At 56.6% G+C, this 16975-nt stretch overlaps 1 protein-coding gene across 2 annotated transcripts; it reads left to right on the top strand.

Moving 5' to 3' along the window:
• The first annotated feature begins 206 nt into the window (after positions 1 to 206).
• On the top strand, positions 207 to 14607 carry GRK6 (G protein-coupled receptor kinase 6). Of its 2 annotated transcripts, none has more exons than XM_019655660.1 (16): positions 207 to 405; positions 4036 to 4131; positions 5085 to 5197; positions 5316 to 5393; positions 5728 to 5828; positions 6159 to 6251; positions 6354 to 6417; positions 6572 to 6712; positions 6995 to 7185; positions 7978 to 8015; positions 8108 to 8197; positions 9084 to 9292; positions 9379 to 9516; positions 12486 to 12623; positions 12704 to 12838; positions 13489 to 14607. In XM_019655660.1, exons 1-16 carry the CDS (start codon positions 354 to 356, stop codon positions 13540 to 13542), a joined length of 1731 nt encoding a protein of 576 aa, XP_019511205.1. In that variant the 5' UTR covers positions 207 to 353; the 3' UTR covers positions 13543 to 14607. The 2 variants fall into 2 exon arrangements, with proteins under 2 accessions (XP_019511205.1, XP_019511206.1); XM_019655661.1 differs by having other exon boundaries at positions 13031 to 13574.
• The last annotated feature ends 2368 nt before the right edge of the window (positions 14608 to 16975 follow it).

The raw sequence follows: 16975 nt of genomic DNA on the forward strand, positions 1-16975 counted from the left end.
AGGAAGAGATGACGTATTAAGTCCCGCCTCCTTGCCCCTTTGAGCGAATCCCAGGCTCAGAGGGCGGAGGATGATAAAGAGGCTGTCTAATGGGTAGACGGCGCGGGGAGCGCCCGCCGGGTTATTGGTCGAGTAAAGTAAACAGAGGGTGGGGTGGGGCGGGGCGGGGTGGCCGGCGACTGGGTGGCCTCCGGGAGGGGGCGGAGAGTGCGCGGCGGGCGGCGGCGGCCGGGGAGGCCGGGGAGGCCGCGGCGCGGTCACTGCGAGCCGAGCGGAGCCGCGCCGATCGCCATCCGGCACCGGCTCCCGCGCGCGATCCTGGCCGGCGGCGCGGCCCGGTGGCGCCGCAGCCCATGGAGCTCGAGAACATCGTAGCAAACACGGTGCTACTTAAGGCCCGGGAAGGTGAGGCGGCCGGGCGGGCGGCGGGGTGCGAAGGACGCGAACGCGCGGCCTCCGAGCTCGGCGGGGCGCCCCAGCCGCCTGATCCTCTAGGGCAGCGTGCTCAGTGCCCCCACACCCGGCTCAGACACTAGCCCTTCCGGTACAGCGTCCTCCTCCGCACCTGCCCCGGGTAGCCGGGGCTCAGGAAGGGGACGGGGGTCAGGCCGCCGCCCTCGCGGTGGGGGAAGGATGAGAGGGTGAGGGAAGGAGAGAGGAGTGAAAGGAAGAGGCATCGGTGGGCCCCAAGACCTTCTCTGAGGCCTCTCCCAAGTGGAAGATGAGAAGATGCCCCAGGAAGGGACAGCCTAACCCCACGTGCCTGGGGCCCAGACCCCGGCGCACAGCCTGGAACGCCACAGAATTGGTGCAGGCTAAAGGTTTGGAGAATGAATGAACGGCCACCCGACTTGGGGAAGCTGCTAGATACATATGCTACCAACATGACCTCCACTTGCTGGGTGTCTCATGACACTGGAGACCGAAGAATAGGTCACGATTTTTGCCCTCAGGAAGCCCAGGGTCTAGTGGGGCAAACGGACACAGACATAAGTGGGAGCCAGCTTTAAAGGAAGAGAGCTTGCTGGGCTGGGAGGACTGTAAGTGCAAGGCCTGGCAGAGGGAGCCCGTCTGGTGAACTGAGTGTGTACTGAGCTCCTCATGGCTCCAACCCCAAATGTTAGCAGGCATCTGCTCTAGAGGGTCCTGGGGGACACAGAAGAGCCGCCAGAACTGGTCCTCACTGCCTTGTGGTCAGCCTGCACCTCTCTTGCTATTGTCCACCATGGTAACTTAATCACCACTCACTCTGTGCTGTGTCCTGTCCAGGGTGCTGGGGACCAGTAGTGAGCACGACCCTTTTTGGAACTCTAGGGCAGGGAGGTCGTGACATTTTTCCACTCTTTGCTGGGCTTCCAGTCTGAAAGAGTCATCTACTTCACCTTCCTGCCCCGTTTTACTGATGGAAAAGGCTCAGACCAGGGACTAGCCCCGAGCTCACATAGCGAGACTGTGATTGACCCAGGCCTAGGACATAGGATGCCCCCACACAGTCTGTAGGAAGCCCAGGGGAGTCCCCAGCTAGCACAGCATCTGATGCCCTCTGCCTGCCCAGAGCTTGTTGACCTCAGGGAAGTGCTGTCTGGAAATGGGCATGGCAGGCTGGGTCCTTAGTGCCTTTCCTTATCTTCTGTCCCTTATCGAGTCCGAGTCCGGGGCTAGGCCTTCCTCCCAGCTTCTGGGGGCATCTGCCGATTCTGTTCTGCCTCGTCATCCAGCCAGCCAGGGAGGAGGGGTGAGGAGAGCCTGGCCAGGCCTCCTTCCTAGGGCTATAGCCAGTTCAGGCCTCAGGCTGCTGAGAGCACTGCCTTGCCTGGCCAGAGACTAGGGACATCTTCAGACGCTTCCTCAGGCATGAGTGAGGTGTAGAAGGGTATGGCCAGACTGGGGACCCATGCCTCCACTGGAGAACCCTCACCTCACCTGGCCCTGGCCCTCCCACCTGTGTGGCTCTAGATAAGTCTTTTCTCTGAACTTCAGTAACCTTTTTTGTGGACAGGACATGAAAACTAAAGGAAAGCCCAATTGTCACAGAGTCCTGAACCCTAGCCCGTGGACTGGCTGCATCGGAACCCCTTAATGAAGTGGCTGACAGTTTGGGGCTGGGTCTTTGCCAGCTTCCCAAGTGAGCTGAGGCCCTAAGTGGTTTGGGAACCCTTGGTGTATGTATTGCGTTGACACCTAATGGATTCCCTGGCATATTTGGGTTGGGAAAGGAGCTTGGGTTATGGTGCCAGGGTGCTGGGTTCGAATCCTGGCTCTGGCACCTCCAGGTTTTGTGAGCTTGGACAAATTGATTCATTTCAGGGTCTTATGAAATTGGGCCAGGTCTAGCAGAGCTGCTGTGAGGATGAAGTGGGACTGCCCTGGGGTCACTTAGTTGTTCCTTTCCCAGGTGCCCAGAGGCACAGCAAGGAAACCAGGCTAGGGTGGGGAGGAGCCCCACTGACTCTGGTGGCAGTTCCAGGACAAGATATTTGCATGTGACTCTGCTGCTGCCTTAATGTGGCTGGGAGGAGGGGGAGGAGGAAGTAACTGATGGGGGAGGCAGGCGGATGGAGGGTTGGGTGAGGGACCTGTGGGGGTGGGGAGGAGTTCCCCTTGTGGGGAGGCCTTGCCTAGTTGGGGGTGGGGGTCTGTTACTCACTCACAGTGAAGCAACGACTGGGGGATATTCTGGGTGCAGGCTGAAGGAGGGTTGCTAGTAGGTTTCCCAATGGGTACCCTGCAACACTTCCTCCTCCAGGCAGCTTAGGTAGGGGAGCCCATTGAGGGACCCAGCCCTGCTTCCTCCCTAGAAGGCAGCCCATTCCCCCTGCCTTCAGCCGGGCCTGATGGAAACAAGGCTGGGTAAACCATAGGGGAAACTGAGGCCAGGCAAGGGAAAGTGGTAGCTTGAGGTTGCCATTGAGTTGTTGGAGCTGAGGACCTACCTCTTGCCACAGCCCTACTGGGTGCAGGACACAGACTCTCCTAGTCACCCTCACAACACCTCCAGAGGTGGCTTTGGACCCAAAGTACACATGGGAAATTAAGGTTCATAGGGGGCAAGTGATGAGCCTAAAGTGTGACTTGGAATTCCAACCAAGGTCTATGACTCCAAGATTCAGGCCCCCTCTATCATTCTCAACCTCGTGGCCCACGGGCCACATCTGGCTAGCTCTCTTAATAAAATGTTTTATTTATTTGACTGCAGTGGGTGTTTTTTTTAAATATGCACCAATATTTCATGTAACAGTCCAGATTCCTAGCTGCTTTTGAAAACTCAAAAGAGCTGGCCACACTGAGCCAGCATTCCCACCCAGCAGCAACCAAGCAACAGCTGGACTTGTGCTACAGCTGCCTGTTACAAGGGGCATGCCTGGTCCAGTTCACCATACTCCTCACCACTCCTTGTTGTCTCCCATCTGGTCCACAGTCACCATACCTGTATGGCTCTGTAAGCATTTGAGCTGTTACTCTGTTCTCAGCAGCTACAGGTGGGGGTCAGCTAGGTAAAATGAGGCAGGTATCAAGGCCAGGGAAGCCCTTGTGTGCAGGAGTGGGGATCCTGAGTGCCATCCCTCCTGCTACCACCTTGTTTGAGTCTCCGATAGCTCTGATGCAGGGCCCGGTGACCCAGGCTGCTCTCTGGCTGTCGCAGCTCTCAGGCATATCCTATATGTCCTAGAATCTCTCTCTTCTGGGTCTTGACTTACACAGGTCCCACCACTGTCATATCCTTCTTTCTTCACTTGAGAAACTACCTGGTAGGAAGCAGCTGATGCTGCCCAGAAACCCCACCTTCCCCCTGCATCCTGACCTTACTGCTGACCCTCTTGGCTCTTCCAGCCCAGTAGCCCCTAGCAGGAGGGCCCAGGGGACCACAAGTGTCCTGAAACTCAGTGAGGGCATGTTGGAGCACATGCAAAAAAGGCCCAAGGCACCCTCTAGAGTGGGCTGTGCTGAGGTTGGGCCCTTTAGACCTCTGGACTGCACTGAGGGTAGAAGGGAGGCACCAAGGCAGCCCAACTCAGCGCCTGTTTGCTCCCACAGGTGGTGGCGGGAATCGCAAAGGCAAAAGCAAGAAATGGCGGCAGATGCTGCAGTTCCCGCACATCAGCCAGTGTGAAGAACTGCGGCTCAGCCTTGGTGAGGCCTGGGTGAAGACCAGGAGGCGCTGAGGCCAGGAGGACCTGCTGGTGCCAGGGAACCTCCCCTGAGACCTCACCCTGGTGCAGAACGGCAGGGTTGGAGGGTCCGGGGAGCAGGAAGATGGAAGCTGCACCACCCAGCCTAGTTTCAGTTCCTGGGCTTGGGATGCGTGGAGGGCAGAGAGCAAACAGGACAGCAGAAGGTGGTTGGGGTGGGTGTGGGGAGTAGGGCAGGGTCAGATTTGGGGCAGTCTGAGAGAAGCAGAGGAAGGAAGGGCCAGGCCTAGGGGGAGCAGGGCTCAGGACAGAGGATGCAGTGGGGGCTGGAACAAGCCCACAGATTGACTGCGTCGGTAGCCCCAGACCTGTGCTCAGCCCCACCCAGTCCAGTCCCGGGAGCTCAGCAAAGCCTTGAGCCGAAGGGCCCAAAACCCCTGTTCCTGCTCATCTGGGCTGTGGCCCCTGGTCTGAGCAGCACTGGAGGTTGCTCAGGCCCCTCTGACAGCCTGCACATGGGCAAGGAGTATATTGTGACGGCTTCCACTGCCTGGGAAGGAGGCCTAGCCTCTAGTTCACCGGAAGCCACAGCTTCCTCCCGTACTTTCGCCAGGCAGGCAGCAGGTGTGGGCTCAGCCTGGGCCTGGCCGGAACCTTACAGACCACACCCAACCCCAACACTGTGACGAATGCAAGTGTTATGAACCAGAGACAGTTGGGGGAGATGAGGGTCCCAGCTGTGGAGCCACACTCCTAGCTGTGTGACCTTGGACTAATCACTTAGCCTCTCTGGGCCTCAAGAGTCCCAAGCTATGATGTAGTAGGAGATAATGGGTGCCATAAGTGCAGGGCTAGAAGCTGCTGTTGGGGCCCAGGGCCTGGTGGTGTGGACATCAGTGCCCCACCAGCAGGTTCTAGGTCCGGGAACCCAGCAGCTCCCATGTCTGCCTGCAGAGCGTGACTATCACAGCCTGTGCGAGCGGCAACCCATCGGGCGCCTGCTGTTCCGAGAGTTCTGTGCGACAAGGCCTGAGCTGACCCGCTGCACTGCCTTCCTGGATGGGGTGGTGAGTGCAGACCAGCCCTGAGGCCCAGCGTGGGCAGAGGTCCCAGACCCTGTGTGCCCCAGCACCCCAGGCCTGTCACATCCCCCATACCCAAGCCTCTCCACCTTCCGCCCTACAGGCTGAGTATGAAGTGACCCCTGATGAGAAGCGGAAGTCATGTGGGCAGCGGCTAATGCAGAATTTTCTGAGCCCCACGGTGAGTGAGCAGTGGTGGTAGGATGATGGCAGTGGGCAGAGCTCAGTAATGGGTAGAAGAATGACCACTGCCTGGGCAGAGATGCACTGGAACTGTTCCAGGCTCACCAGGCAGCACTGCGGGCACAGAGCCCAGGAGGGTGGGCCAGGCAGCCTGCCAGTGGCTCTGCCTCAAGGGTCGCAGCAGGAACTGAATTTAGCAACAGGGTAGGCTAGCACACCATGGGGCTGCAGCTGCCCCTAGCACAGGCTCGAGATAACTGCCATCTCTGCCCTAGAAGTAGGCAGCTGGCCAATGGGGCCCCTGCACTGACCTGTCTGTGTCCTATCCCCAGGGTCCTGACCTCATCCCTGAGGTCCCCCGGCAACTGGTGACTAACTGTACCCAGCAGCTGGAGCAGGGGCCCTACAAAGACCTCTTCCAGGAGCTCACCCGGTAAGCCTCTTCTTCCCATAGGCCTAGAATTGTGTCCTGAAGAGGGGGCTTCCGTGGGCCTAGAAGGCTGTGAACAGCTCAGCTGCTGGTGAGGGGATTCAGTCTCTCATTCCAGCCTTGACCTTGCTGTGTGACCTTGGGCAGGTTGCCTCCCCTCTCTGTAGCATCCTCAGCTTCAGCATGGGTGTGTGTCTCCATCCTAGGTGGGTTAGCGGGAGGGTTGGCAGAGGATGCTGTCTTTCGGGCTGAGCGTGCACTTGACAGGGCCTGGCCCATCAAGCCGAGAACCTGGGGTATCGGGCTGACTAGCAGGATGGGCATTCTCAACAGGGTGACTCATGAGTACCTGAGCATGGCCCCTTTTGCCGACTACCTCGACAGCATCTACTTCAACCGTTTCCTGCAGTGGAAGTGGCTGGAAAGGTGAGCTCCTTGAAGGCTGAGCCAGGGCAGGCCAGGTTCTTGGGGCTGTCATGGGCCTTGGGCCCCTGCTCAGCCATTTGCTCCCCAACCTCTTGCCCACAGGCAGCCAGTGACCAAAAACACCTTCAGGCAGTACCGAGTTTTGGGCAAAGGTGGCTTTGGTGAGGTGAGTGGCCAGCCCAGAGACCCCTGCAGAGTACAGGGCTGGGGAGGGGAGGGGTGAGGTGGGTCCTGGACCAGCCCCTTACCCCTCTCTGAGTCCCTGTACCCCCAACAAGGGCACCGCTGGTTCCCATTTGCCCCATCTACCCTCGCTATAGGTGTGTGCCTGCCAGGTGCGGGCAACAGGCAAGATGTATGCCTGCAAAAAGCTGGAGAAGAAGCGAATCAAGAAGCGGAAAGGGGAGGCCATGGCGCTCAATGAGAAGCAAATCCTGGAGAAAGTGAACAGTAGGTTTGTAGTAAGTACAGACAGGAGACCCCACCCTGCCCCCTGGCCACCAGCTTGCCTTCCCCACTCACCAGGCTGAGGTCTTCCCCTCAGCCGGCCCCCTCCAGGCACCGACTCCCACTCTTGGAGATGCCTGGGAAGGGCGGGTTTGGGGTGTTGACACCAGGCCTGGGGAGCAGGCTAGGCCCCCAGGAGTGGCACCAAGAAAGATTTTTTGGGTGGCTAGTACCAGCCCCTCCACCAGGTGGCCTGTGGCCCCTGCCTGAGGGCTCGGGTTCCCCCCCGGCCACAGGTGAGCTTGGCTTATGCCTATGAGACCAAGGATGCGCTGTGCCTGGTGCTGACACTGATGAACGGAGGCGACCTCAAGTTCCACATCTACCACATGGGCCAGGCTGGCTTCCCCGAGGCACGGGCTGTCTTCTACGCCGCGGAGATCTGCTGTGGCCTGGAGGACCTGCACCGGGAGCGCATCGTGTACAGGTGGGGCTTGGCTTCCCTGCCAGGTGCTGCAGCTGGGCCCGGGTGGAGGTGGTGGAAGGATGTGAGTATGCTGGGGCCGTCACGCAGCCACAAGCCTGTTCTAAGCCCTGCGCGGCTCTGGCTGTGGGCTTTTCATCACCCACACTGGGCAAACTGGAGAGGCTCAGAACCCAGGCTCTGGGGCCCGGGTGTGAATCCCAGCATTGCTACACCCCAATTCCTGTTCCCAACATCATTTCCTTTCCTGGGAAGTAGAGGCTATATAATTCCTGCATGGTGGGTTATCACAGGGACGGAGTGAGATAATGCGGTCAAGTATACTGGAGCCTGGCACTCAGGGCTTAGCAGAGAGAGCGCTGCCTGTTACTGTTACTGGTGATGATTTCATTTGAGCCTTGCAACAGCCCCAGGAGGGGATGCATGAGCAGCCCCATTTGACAGACAGAAAAGGCAGAGTCAGCCACCAAAGGGTGGAGGTGCCACGGGGGGAGCCCTTCAATACCAGGGGTGAGCCAAGGCTACTGGTGATATCTGGGGAGCTTCCCTGGGTGGGAGCTGCCTTCCACTTGCCTAGCAAGTCCCAGGAGTCCTGGCTCCATAGATCCATCTTCTGCTCCCTCGTGCTGGGGCTGCTTCCAGGGAGGGGCAGGGCTGTCTGTTGCCCTGGCAGCAAATGGCTCCTACACCTTGTTCCACATCCCATCCCAGGAGGCGAATGAGCTGAGAAGGGGTAGCCCTGTCTGGCTGCCTGGCAAATTGTGCAGCATCTGACTCTGCCCTTCTCTCCCACAGGGACCTGAAGCCAGAGAACATCCTACTGGATGATCATGGTGAGTGGGGAGCCACAGCTGGGGCGGAGTGGAGTGGGATGGGGTCTGGCCCGCTTGCTTAATGCACCCTCCGCTTCTCCACCCACATTCAGGTCACATCCGCATCTCTGACCTGGGGTTGGCTGTGCACGTACCCGAGGGCCAGACCATCAAAGGCCGTGTGGGCACCGTGGGCTACATGGGTGAGTCCCTTCACTGTGCTGGGCCTGGCCTCACCATGTCTGTTTGGGAGTCTTCTGTGTCTCGGGGAATAGAGCTAATGTCCTTTTATAGATTAGGAGCTCAAAACTCAGCCAGGGCCCCATACACGTGTGAACCCACATCATTCAGTCACTAAATACTTACTGAGCTATTGGTGGGCCTGCAGGTGGCTACCAGTGAAGGACAAGAAGGGACTCAAACCTGTGTCTGTTGTCCCTGACCTGCCCATCTGGGGAGGGGCCAAGATGAGGCCCCCAGTTCTCCTCAGGGACGACATGACACCGTAAACAGGGCCCCAAGTATGCCCCCTGCCCCTTGCTTGTTGTGTGTCCTTGGGCCAGACCCTCCAGTTCTCCCAGGCTCACTTTCCCTGACTGTAAAGCAGTCATACCTGCTGCCAGGGTTGCCTCGAAGATGAAAAGAGGCAGTAGAGAAAAGCCCGCCTCAAGCCCTGCCCTCGCTGGCAGTCATCTAGCAAATGACTTTCCTCCTCCTTTCCTCTCTCCAATACAAAATCCACAGGTTGTAAACTGGTAGCCATACAGACCTCATTTGGCCTACGTTTGTGTTTCAATCAAATTGTTTTTCAAACAATTGGAATTGGTTGCCAACATTGAGTAAGCCAAACAGCTTCACATTAAAAATATGGATTTCTGACTTCTCTTGAAAAATTGGAAGACTCAGCCCCTCACAGGGCCGCATCAGCTCCCTTTGATGGGGTGTGTGCTCTCCTACTCACCACAGTCCCCACCAGGTCACTGACAGTGCCTGCCTGGCTGAATGTTTGAACTGATCTGTCTTGATGTGCACTGGGCATTTCTGGGGCACCCCTAACTCCTTTCACCCCTGATACCTGATACCTTCCAGCTCCAGAGGTGGTGAAGAACGAACGGTACACATTTAGCCCAGACTGGTGGGCACTGGGCTGCCTCTTATATGAGATGATCGCAGGCCAGTCACCCTTCCAGCAGAGGAAAAAGAAGATCAAGAGGGAGGAGGTGGAACGGCTGGTGAAGGAGGTGGCCGAGGAGTACTGCGAACGCTTCTCCCCACAGGCCCGCTCACTCTGCTCCCAGGTATGGCAGACAGCGGGAGGCCCGGCCAGGGGCAGGGCAGGGGCACCTCTCCCGAGGCCACCCTGATCACCCCTCCCCTACTACAGCTTCTCTGCAAGAACCCTGCTGAGCGCCTGGGGTGTTGTGGGGGCGGTGCCCGTGAGGTGAAGGAGCACCCTCTCTTTAAGAAGCTGAACTTCAAGCGTCTGGGTGCGGGCATGCTGGAGCCACCCTTCAAACCTGATGTGAGTGCCACCCACTTCAGCTGAGGGCAGGGCCAATGCGGGGTAGGGGCTGGGGACTCATGGGGAGTCAGGACACCTTCAGTGCAAATTTCGGAAAACCCAAGCCAAGTGCTTTAGTCTACAAGACATAATTCCCTGGGCTCATGAAAGTGAAAATCCCCAGGAGATGTCTGACCTTGGCAAAGCACATCTGGGGCTCCAGCATGTTGTAAGAATTTTCTCTTCCTCTCCCTCCTCCCTGTACTGGTCAATGTGCAGTCTTCACCAGCAGGCAGTTCTCCCCAGGGTGTGGCAGCAGCTCAGGCCCACATCCTACCAGCTCAGCCACTCCAGTAGACAGCACCTCTTGCCCAATAATTTCAAAAGAAGTCCTAAAAGGGGGCGTGGGGAGGGACCTAAGTCTGAGGCTCATGGCTTCTGATTGCTCAGAGACCCCTCAGTGTCCACACCTGGATCACACCCACCTGAACCACTGCCAATGGGGGAGACTTAATTCCTCACAGGAAAGCCAAGATGCCATTGACAGCAGGAGGCGGGGGTGTTGGGCTGGCAGAGCATCAGATGCCCACCACACCTGGCAGTGCTGACTTCCCTTCTGTGGGCAAATACTCCCCCTTGTAGATTCTTACCCATTTACTGAGCATCTCTGTGGGTCAGGCATCCTGCAGGCAAGAATATCCTTGAGTCATCAGATTCCAGATGGCAGAAGCCCAACCTACAGTTAGAGCCAGGTTGGAGGCCCAGGTAGGACCCGACGTGGAGCTTATTGGTTTACTTGGTTAGCTAGTCCCCGACATCAGGGCTTCACGCCAGCTTGCCAGGACTCCGTCTCTTGGCTCTGCTTCACCCTGTTGACTGTCCTCCCACCGAATTCAGGCTTCTCGGTTTAAAGAAAGTCACAGAATGTTCTGATTGGTCAAGATTAGATCATGTGCTTGCTCCCCTCCCATGTGTAAGTGGACTGGGTCCTATGATTGAAAGTTCACCAGGAACACTGGGGAGGCAGGAAGGTGATGGGTAGGTCAGGTTGATGGCTGTCAACCACATATGCGATTGTTTATTCATTCAACAAATATCTGAGTGCCCAGGTGCGCCAGACTTCAGAGATAAAGATGTCACTAGGACCCAGTCCTACCTTCATGTTCTAGTGGAAATACACACCAAAATAAACCAGCAAGTGAAAAAAATTAAGTAATGTGAAGTGCAACAGTGAAGAATAAGCAGGCTAAGAAGAAGATAAGGAATGATGGGGGAGGGGTGTATTTTTAGACAGGATGGTCTCTGAGGAGCTGATGGTTAAGCAGAAGCCTAAAATATAGAAAGGAGAGAACCCTGCCAAGATTCGTAGAATAAGCATTCCAGGGAGAAGGAACAGCCAACCAGTGAGGTCCTAGGGCAGGGACCAGTCTTGAGATGATACAATCGTTAGGGGCCAGTGTGACAGACATCTCTTCTAAGTGTGATGGGGGTCTTTGGGGAATATTGAGCAGGAATGTGAGGTGTGGGGCTGGGCCATAGAGGGGGTGAGTGGAAGTGGGGGACTCGCTAGGGAGCTGCCACCTCTGAAGGATTGTGTCATATAGGCTTCACTAGCACCCTGTGATGTGGGCATTGCTGTGGGCAGTTGAGCCTGATATCAGCAGCCTACTTCGGCGCTGCCAGTCCTGCTTCCCATACACATCTCATTTAACCTTGAAACCATCCCGCTGCCCCATCTTTTATTCAAGGTTAGAGAGAAAATCAGTGCCTTGGACTTTAACTTTTTAGAAAGCAGCAGGTGAAAAGCAATATAGTATTTAACAGCTTTATTGGGATTTAATTCACATACCATAAATTTACTCAGTTAATGTATATCACTAAATAAATGGTTTTTAGCATATTCAGAATTGTACAACCCTCACCACAATCAGTTTTAGAACATTTTTTTAATCACCCCTCCCCTCCCTCAAAAAAAAACCTATACCCATTAGCAGTCACTCCCCATTCTCCCCTTCCCCTGGCAACCACTAATCTACTTTCTGTCACTATATATTTGCCTATTCTGGACATTTCAGATGAATGGAATCATATACTATACAGTCCTTTTGTGTCTGGCTTCCTTCACTTTGCATAATGTTTTCTAGGTTCATCAGTATTGTAGTAAATACCGGTTCCTTTTTCTGACTGAATAGTAGTCCAGTGTATGACTATGCCACATTATGTTTGTCTTCATCAGCTGATGGACATGGGCGTTGTTTCCACTTTGGGGCTCTTATGAATAATGCTGCTCTGCATGCAGATAGAAATTTTTGTGTGGATGTATGTTTTCATTTCTCCTGGGTATACACCTTGGAGTGGAGTTGCTGGCTCATATAATGCTATGTTTAACCTTTGGGGAACTGCCAGACTTTTCCAAAGCAGCTACTCCGTTTTCTATGGTGATGTTTTAATTGACATCCTTAATAGTAGGATTTAGAAAACAATGTAATGATGGGAAAAAAAGTTACCTGGAGTGAGGTGGGCTCCCCCCAGCCGAGTGCTGGGGGTGTGGGAGGGCTGTTCTAATCCTCTGGTTGGCTGTGAAGTATGAGGGGATGGAGCAAGCTATTGAACAACCCAGGACAGAGGGTGCCCTGCCAAAAGGGCCTGCTGAGGTTCAGCCTGCTCTCACCTCGCCAGGTGCACACCCTACAGCCGTGTGCAGATGGAGGAGGCGCCCATTAATGGTCCCACCGGGCACTGGGGGCTGGCTGGCTGCGGCAGGTCAGTGAGGGAGAATGATCCCCAGTTTACAAAGGGAACACTGGGCCTCAGAGAGAAGGGATTGCCATGCTTAGGAAGTGCAAGGGGTGCCAGTTTCCTACTCCAAACCAGAGAGCTGCAAGGGGCAGAGCACAACCAGACGAAGGCTGGAGCAATTCTCAGGGCTGAGCTGTCCTCCTGTGCGCATGTAGTATTCCTATCTGACTGCGCTGTCTTTGTGCCCCCAGCCCCAGGCCATTTACTGCAAGGATGTCCTGGACATCGAACAGTTCTCCACGGTTAAGGGTGTGGAGCTGGAGCCCACCGACCAGGACTTCTACCAGAAGTTTGCCACCGGCAGCGTGCCCATCCCCTGGCAGAATGAGGTGGGGCCTGCCCAGCTGGTAGGGTGGGCTCCAGGGGGCAGCCCTGGGGGCAGCTCTCACAGCTGCCTGTCCTACGGCAGATGGTGGAGACCGAGTGCTTCCAGGAGCTGAATGTCTTCGGGCTGGATGGCTCGGTTCCCCCAGACCTGGATTGGAAGGGCCAGCCGCCTGCGCCCCCCAAGAAGGGACTGCTGCAAAGACTCTTCAGTCGCCAGGTAACCCCCAGTAGTGTCCTACCTGGGCCTCCAGCCTGGCTTCAAGGGATGGTGGGGGGGAGGCCGAGCCCGTGCCCACATGTGCTGTGAGTGGGCCTCCTCCAGCCATGCCAGCGGTGCCCAGGGTCTCTGGCCTTATTCCCACCTGTCCCCGACCCCTGGCTGGGCTCATGGCCTCTTTTCTCTTTCCAGAGGTGAGCAGTGTGGGCTCCCCGTGGGTTGGCCTTGCTGCCTGGCCTCGGGGAGCCACGGGCAGCCCTTCCATGGCAGAGGCGAGATGTGGGTGAAAGAAGTCCGGTGCCCGCTCCCCACCTTCCCCTCCCCACTGTTTTCATTCCCTGCACCCCAGCACCTTCAAGCTGCTAGCCTTGCTTAGCCATCTGTCTCCCCATGCCCTGCCTCCACCGGCCCCAGGGGAGAGGGGCTGGACGGGGCCTTGCCCTGGCAGAGCCTGGGGCCCACCTGGTCCCCCTTATTTCAGCCTGTGGTCAGCAACCTCTGCATTGATGTCCAACATGTGTCTGGCCTGAGCTGCTGCTCCAGGCCCTGAGCAGCTCCTGGCCTGCCCTGGCAGGGCCACCCAGTGATGGCACTGGTGGCTAATGGCGCTTGCTCTGCCTCTCTCCCTTCATGTCTTCCCCACTCTCCAGGATTGCTGTGGGAACTGCAGTGACAGTGACGAAGAGCTCCCCACCCGCCTCTAGCCCCCAGCCTGAGGCCCCCACCGGCGGTTGGCGGTAGCAGCTACTCTGAGTGCTGTTGACAGTTTTGCACAGTGGTTCCCCCCCATTGTCCACTCAAGTTGTGACCTGGGGAACGCAGCTGGAGCTGTCCCCAGGGTCCTCTGCGCCTCAGCCTCTGGTCTGGCTGAGTTTGGCAAGGCCTGGGCTGTCCCTGGGACAAAGGTGCGTCCCTTCAGCTCTCATCCATGGGGCTCGGGGCTTTCTGTATTTATGTATTTGTACGGATGTATATAGCAACTAGAGCATTCTGAAGACCCACACTGGAGCTGGCAGAGGGGCCACTGCCAAACTCCAAGGTTCCTCAGGCCCCTGGGCCCCCAGCACTGTGCTCACCATCACCGACTTCCAAGTGAGACTCGTGCCTGCCCCAGCTGCCCTGGACTCAGGCCACCATCTCTGGGGCCCAATGCTGTCCCTTCTCAGCGCTTGTCAGAGCTGGATCTGGGGCCTGTGCGTCCCCAAGGCCTATGCCAAAGTGTGACCAGAGATTGGGCTGACCCTGGGATCCATCAGTCCACTGCCCAGGCTGTCCCAGATGGGTCTGCCTCTGCCTTCTAGCTCCCAGGGTGCCTCATCCTTCATGCTAGGCCCTGTCCTGAAGACAACTCTTGCAGAAATGCCCCATCCCAGGTGTGTGTGGGGGGTGTCCCTGGCCAACCCTCAAACATTCCAGACTCCTCTCATAACAATAGACACTTGTGCCCAGCAATAATCCACCCCTCCCTATGTGCCTGTGCGGTGTGTGTGTGAGCGTGTGCGAGTGAGTGTACATATGTGTGTGTGTGTGTGAGAGAGAGAGAGAGAGAGGGAGAGAAGGGCTGGCTGAGGCTGTGTGCCTGCACCCCAGACCCCAGCCCAGCCTTTCACAGACTGTGATGGCCATCCTAGTCCCAGTGTGGGGTAGCATGGGATTATAGGACCCTGGTTTTTCCATATTTAAAGCCAATTTTTATTACTCATTTTGTCCAATGTAAGTTGCCACGTGTCTCTATGTGAATACAGTCTGAGCACAAACCTGGCCAACTACCCCTGCCTGCCTCTTTCTTGCTCCTGGTGTCCAGGGGTCTCTGCTTCTCTGGCCCTGCTGGTAGTGGGGAAGGATTGGAGGTGGGCCTGGCAGGGCTGCCCCTCCAGTAAGGCCCCGGAGCCCTCAGGGCTGCCCTTGGGGCAACCTCTCCAGGCAGCCAGGCCTTGGTGGCCCTTGGTCTCACCCAGTGGATTGCTCAACTTCCTAAATGGGATGAGTCCTGGGGGAAGACGCCTGGGATCCACACTGGGGCATGGATGTCTGGCTCTGCCTGTGCTGGAGAGGCAGGCTTCGCTGGTAGTGTCCCCCCTAAGACCAAGGTGGCCTTGCCATCACTTGTGGTTTGGAGCCGCCTGAGGAGCAAGGTGGGAGCTGCTGTTAGGAACAGCTGCCCCGGCTGTCTTACCTGGACCCCTGCTGTGTTCCTGGCCCATGGCCAACACACATGCATTAGAACCACTCCTCGGCTTTGCCCTTGAAGCAGAAATGTGGCTGGGCAAAGGTGAGACAAGGATGCTATTGGGAGTTAGTCTGTAGCAGGGGTAGGTGAGGACCAAACCATGTGGGCTACAGGGAGGATCCTCTGAAGATAGCACTTGAGCCAGGTCTTGAAAGAGACATTCAGCTGGAGCCAGAGAGGGATGGGGCAAGTATTCCATTCCATAGCATCCCATTTATGCAAAGATTTGGGGTGACAGCCTGTTGACCACAAGTCTGACCCAGATTTCACAGACCCGTCGCTCCATAATCTCCCAGTGACCCCAGGCCGTGCTGCGGCATCCCTTCCCTCCCCACCCCAAGTATGCCCCGTAACCACCATAAGGGTTTGTTCATTGCTTTGGCGAGGCACCCTGTGCTATAGAGGCCACCTGAGCTTTGCTGTTTTGGGTTCAAATCCCAGCCTGGTTCACTTTTCAAGCTGGCTTTGCATAGGCCCTCCCCTTGTCTGGAAAGATGAGTGTGATACCTCTTGCCTCACAGGGTGGCTACAAGAATCCACTGAAACAGCCAGATACCCTCCTTGAGCCTCTAGGTCACTGGCAGGACTTCCCTGCCAGGGGAGTGGGTGCTGGGTGCCAAGCTGACAGCTATCTCAAGGGCAGCCAGAAGGCTCTAGGCAGCAACTTAGCAGAAGGGCCCTCTTGTGCTGTCCCAGCTCTTGATGGTGAGTGGAGTGTGTGCGCTGCCTCCTCTATCAAGAAAACTTGCAGAAAAAAGAAGGGAAAGGGCCTTGACAAGGTCTTCCAGCTGGTGAGTGGCTGTTGAAGAGTAGAAAGGAAGCCAGCTGAAGATGAAGCTGGATCCTGCCCTTGAGGCATGTTGGGGCCCAAGGTGCATTTGCCTCTCTCTTCCAAGCTTTGGGGAGAGCGGGTAGTTATTAGGTATCAGTGCTCAGAGGCCAAAGCCTAGCCCTGGGCAGGGGTGAGTGGGTGCCAGGTGGGTAAGTAGGACCTTGGGGCACACAGCTTGCAGTGGTTTCAGACCCACCAAACCCCCTTGGGCTAGGGAAGCATTCAGGAAACTTCTTGACTAGGGTTCAGCTCACCTGAATGCTCACAATGGACCTTTAGCAGAGGAAACTCCCAGAATTGACTTCCCAACAAGCTTTTCCTAAGCTCACCTGCCCATCCAGCTCTGAGGTGGGAACTGGGGATTCAGATGGAGACAAGGCCCCTGCCACCTTGGAGCTCAGTCTTGTAGGGAGGCAGATGGGAACAGTGGAACCCAGTGTGGTCAGCACTGTGGCAGAGATAATCCTGGAGCTGCCAGTGTTGGGGCTAGGGGCCATGTAGGTGTCAGAGTTGGTGCCCTCTAGGACATAGGACCTGGGTGAAGGAGCCAACTGGATAGTGGTTTAGGATGGCTGGGGGTGGGGTAGGTGGGGGTGGAGCCGAAGTCATGAGACGCAGCTATGCAGGGCTTTGAAAGCTGAAAGGATATGGGGCCTCTGCAAGGCAGGGGAGCCTCTGAAGAATTTTAACATGTTAGGGTATCTGCCCAGCATGTACAAAAGTATCCCAAGTTTCCTTTGGGGAACCCCTCTCAGTCCATGTGGTTTAGATGGGGCTGGGCTTACACCTGCTGCATGCACACACCTAGAGCTGTGACCAGAAGTGGCACAGCTCCTGGGTCTTAGTCACAGACCCCATTCTCATCAGGGCACAACCCCTAAAAGCAAAATGCTATGGCCATGTTTGTGTCTTTGCATTGCTGAGCCCGACTACAAACCCAAGGAGTCGGAATAGGCTACCCACTACATTGGAGAGCAGGGCACTTGGGTTCACAGGTCCACTACGATGACTCCCTGGTGTGCAACGATTTCCTCAGATGAGACAGAACTCAGTTAAGTTGCTGGTGGACAGGGGT

The sequence above is a fragment of the Hipposideros armiger genome, unplaced genomic scaffold (assembly GCF_001890085.2).
Source record: "Hipposideros armiger isolate ML-2016 unplaced genomic scaffold, ASM189008v1 scaffold_242, whole genome shotgun sequence".
Lineage (NCBI taxonomy): Eukaryota > Metazoa > Chordata > Mammalia > Chiroptera > Hipposideridae > Hipposideros > Hipposideros armiger.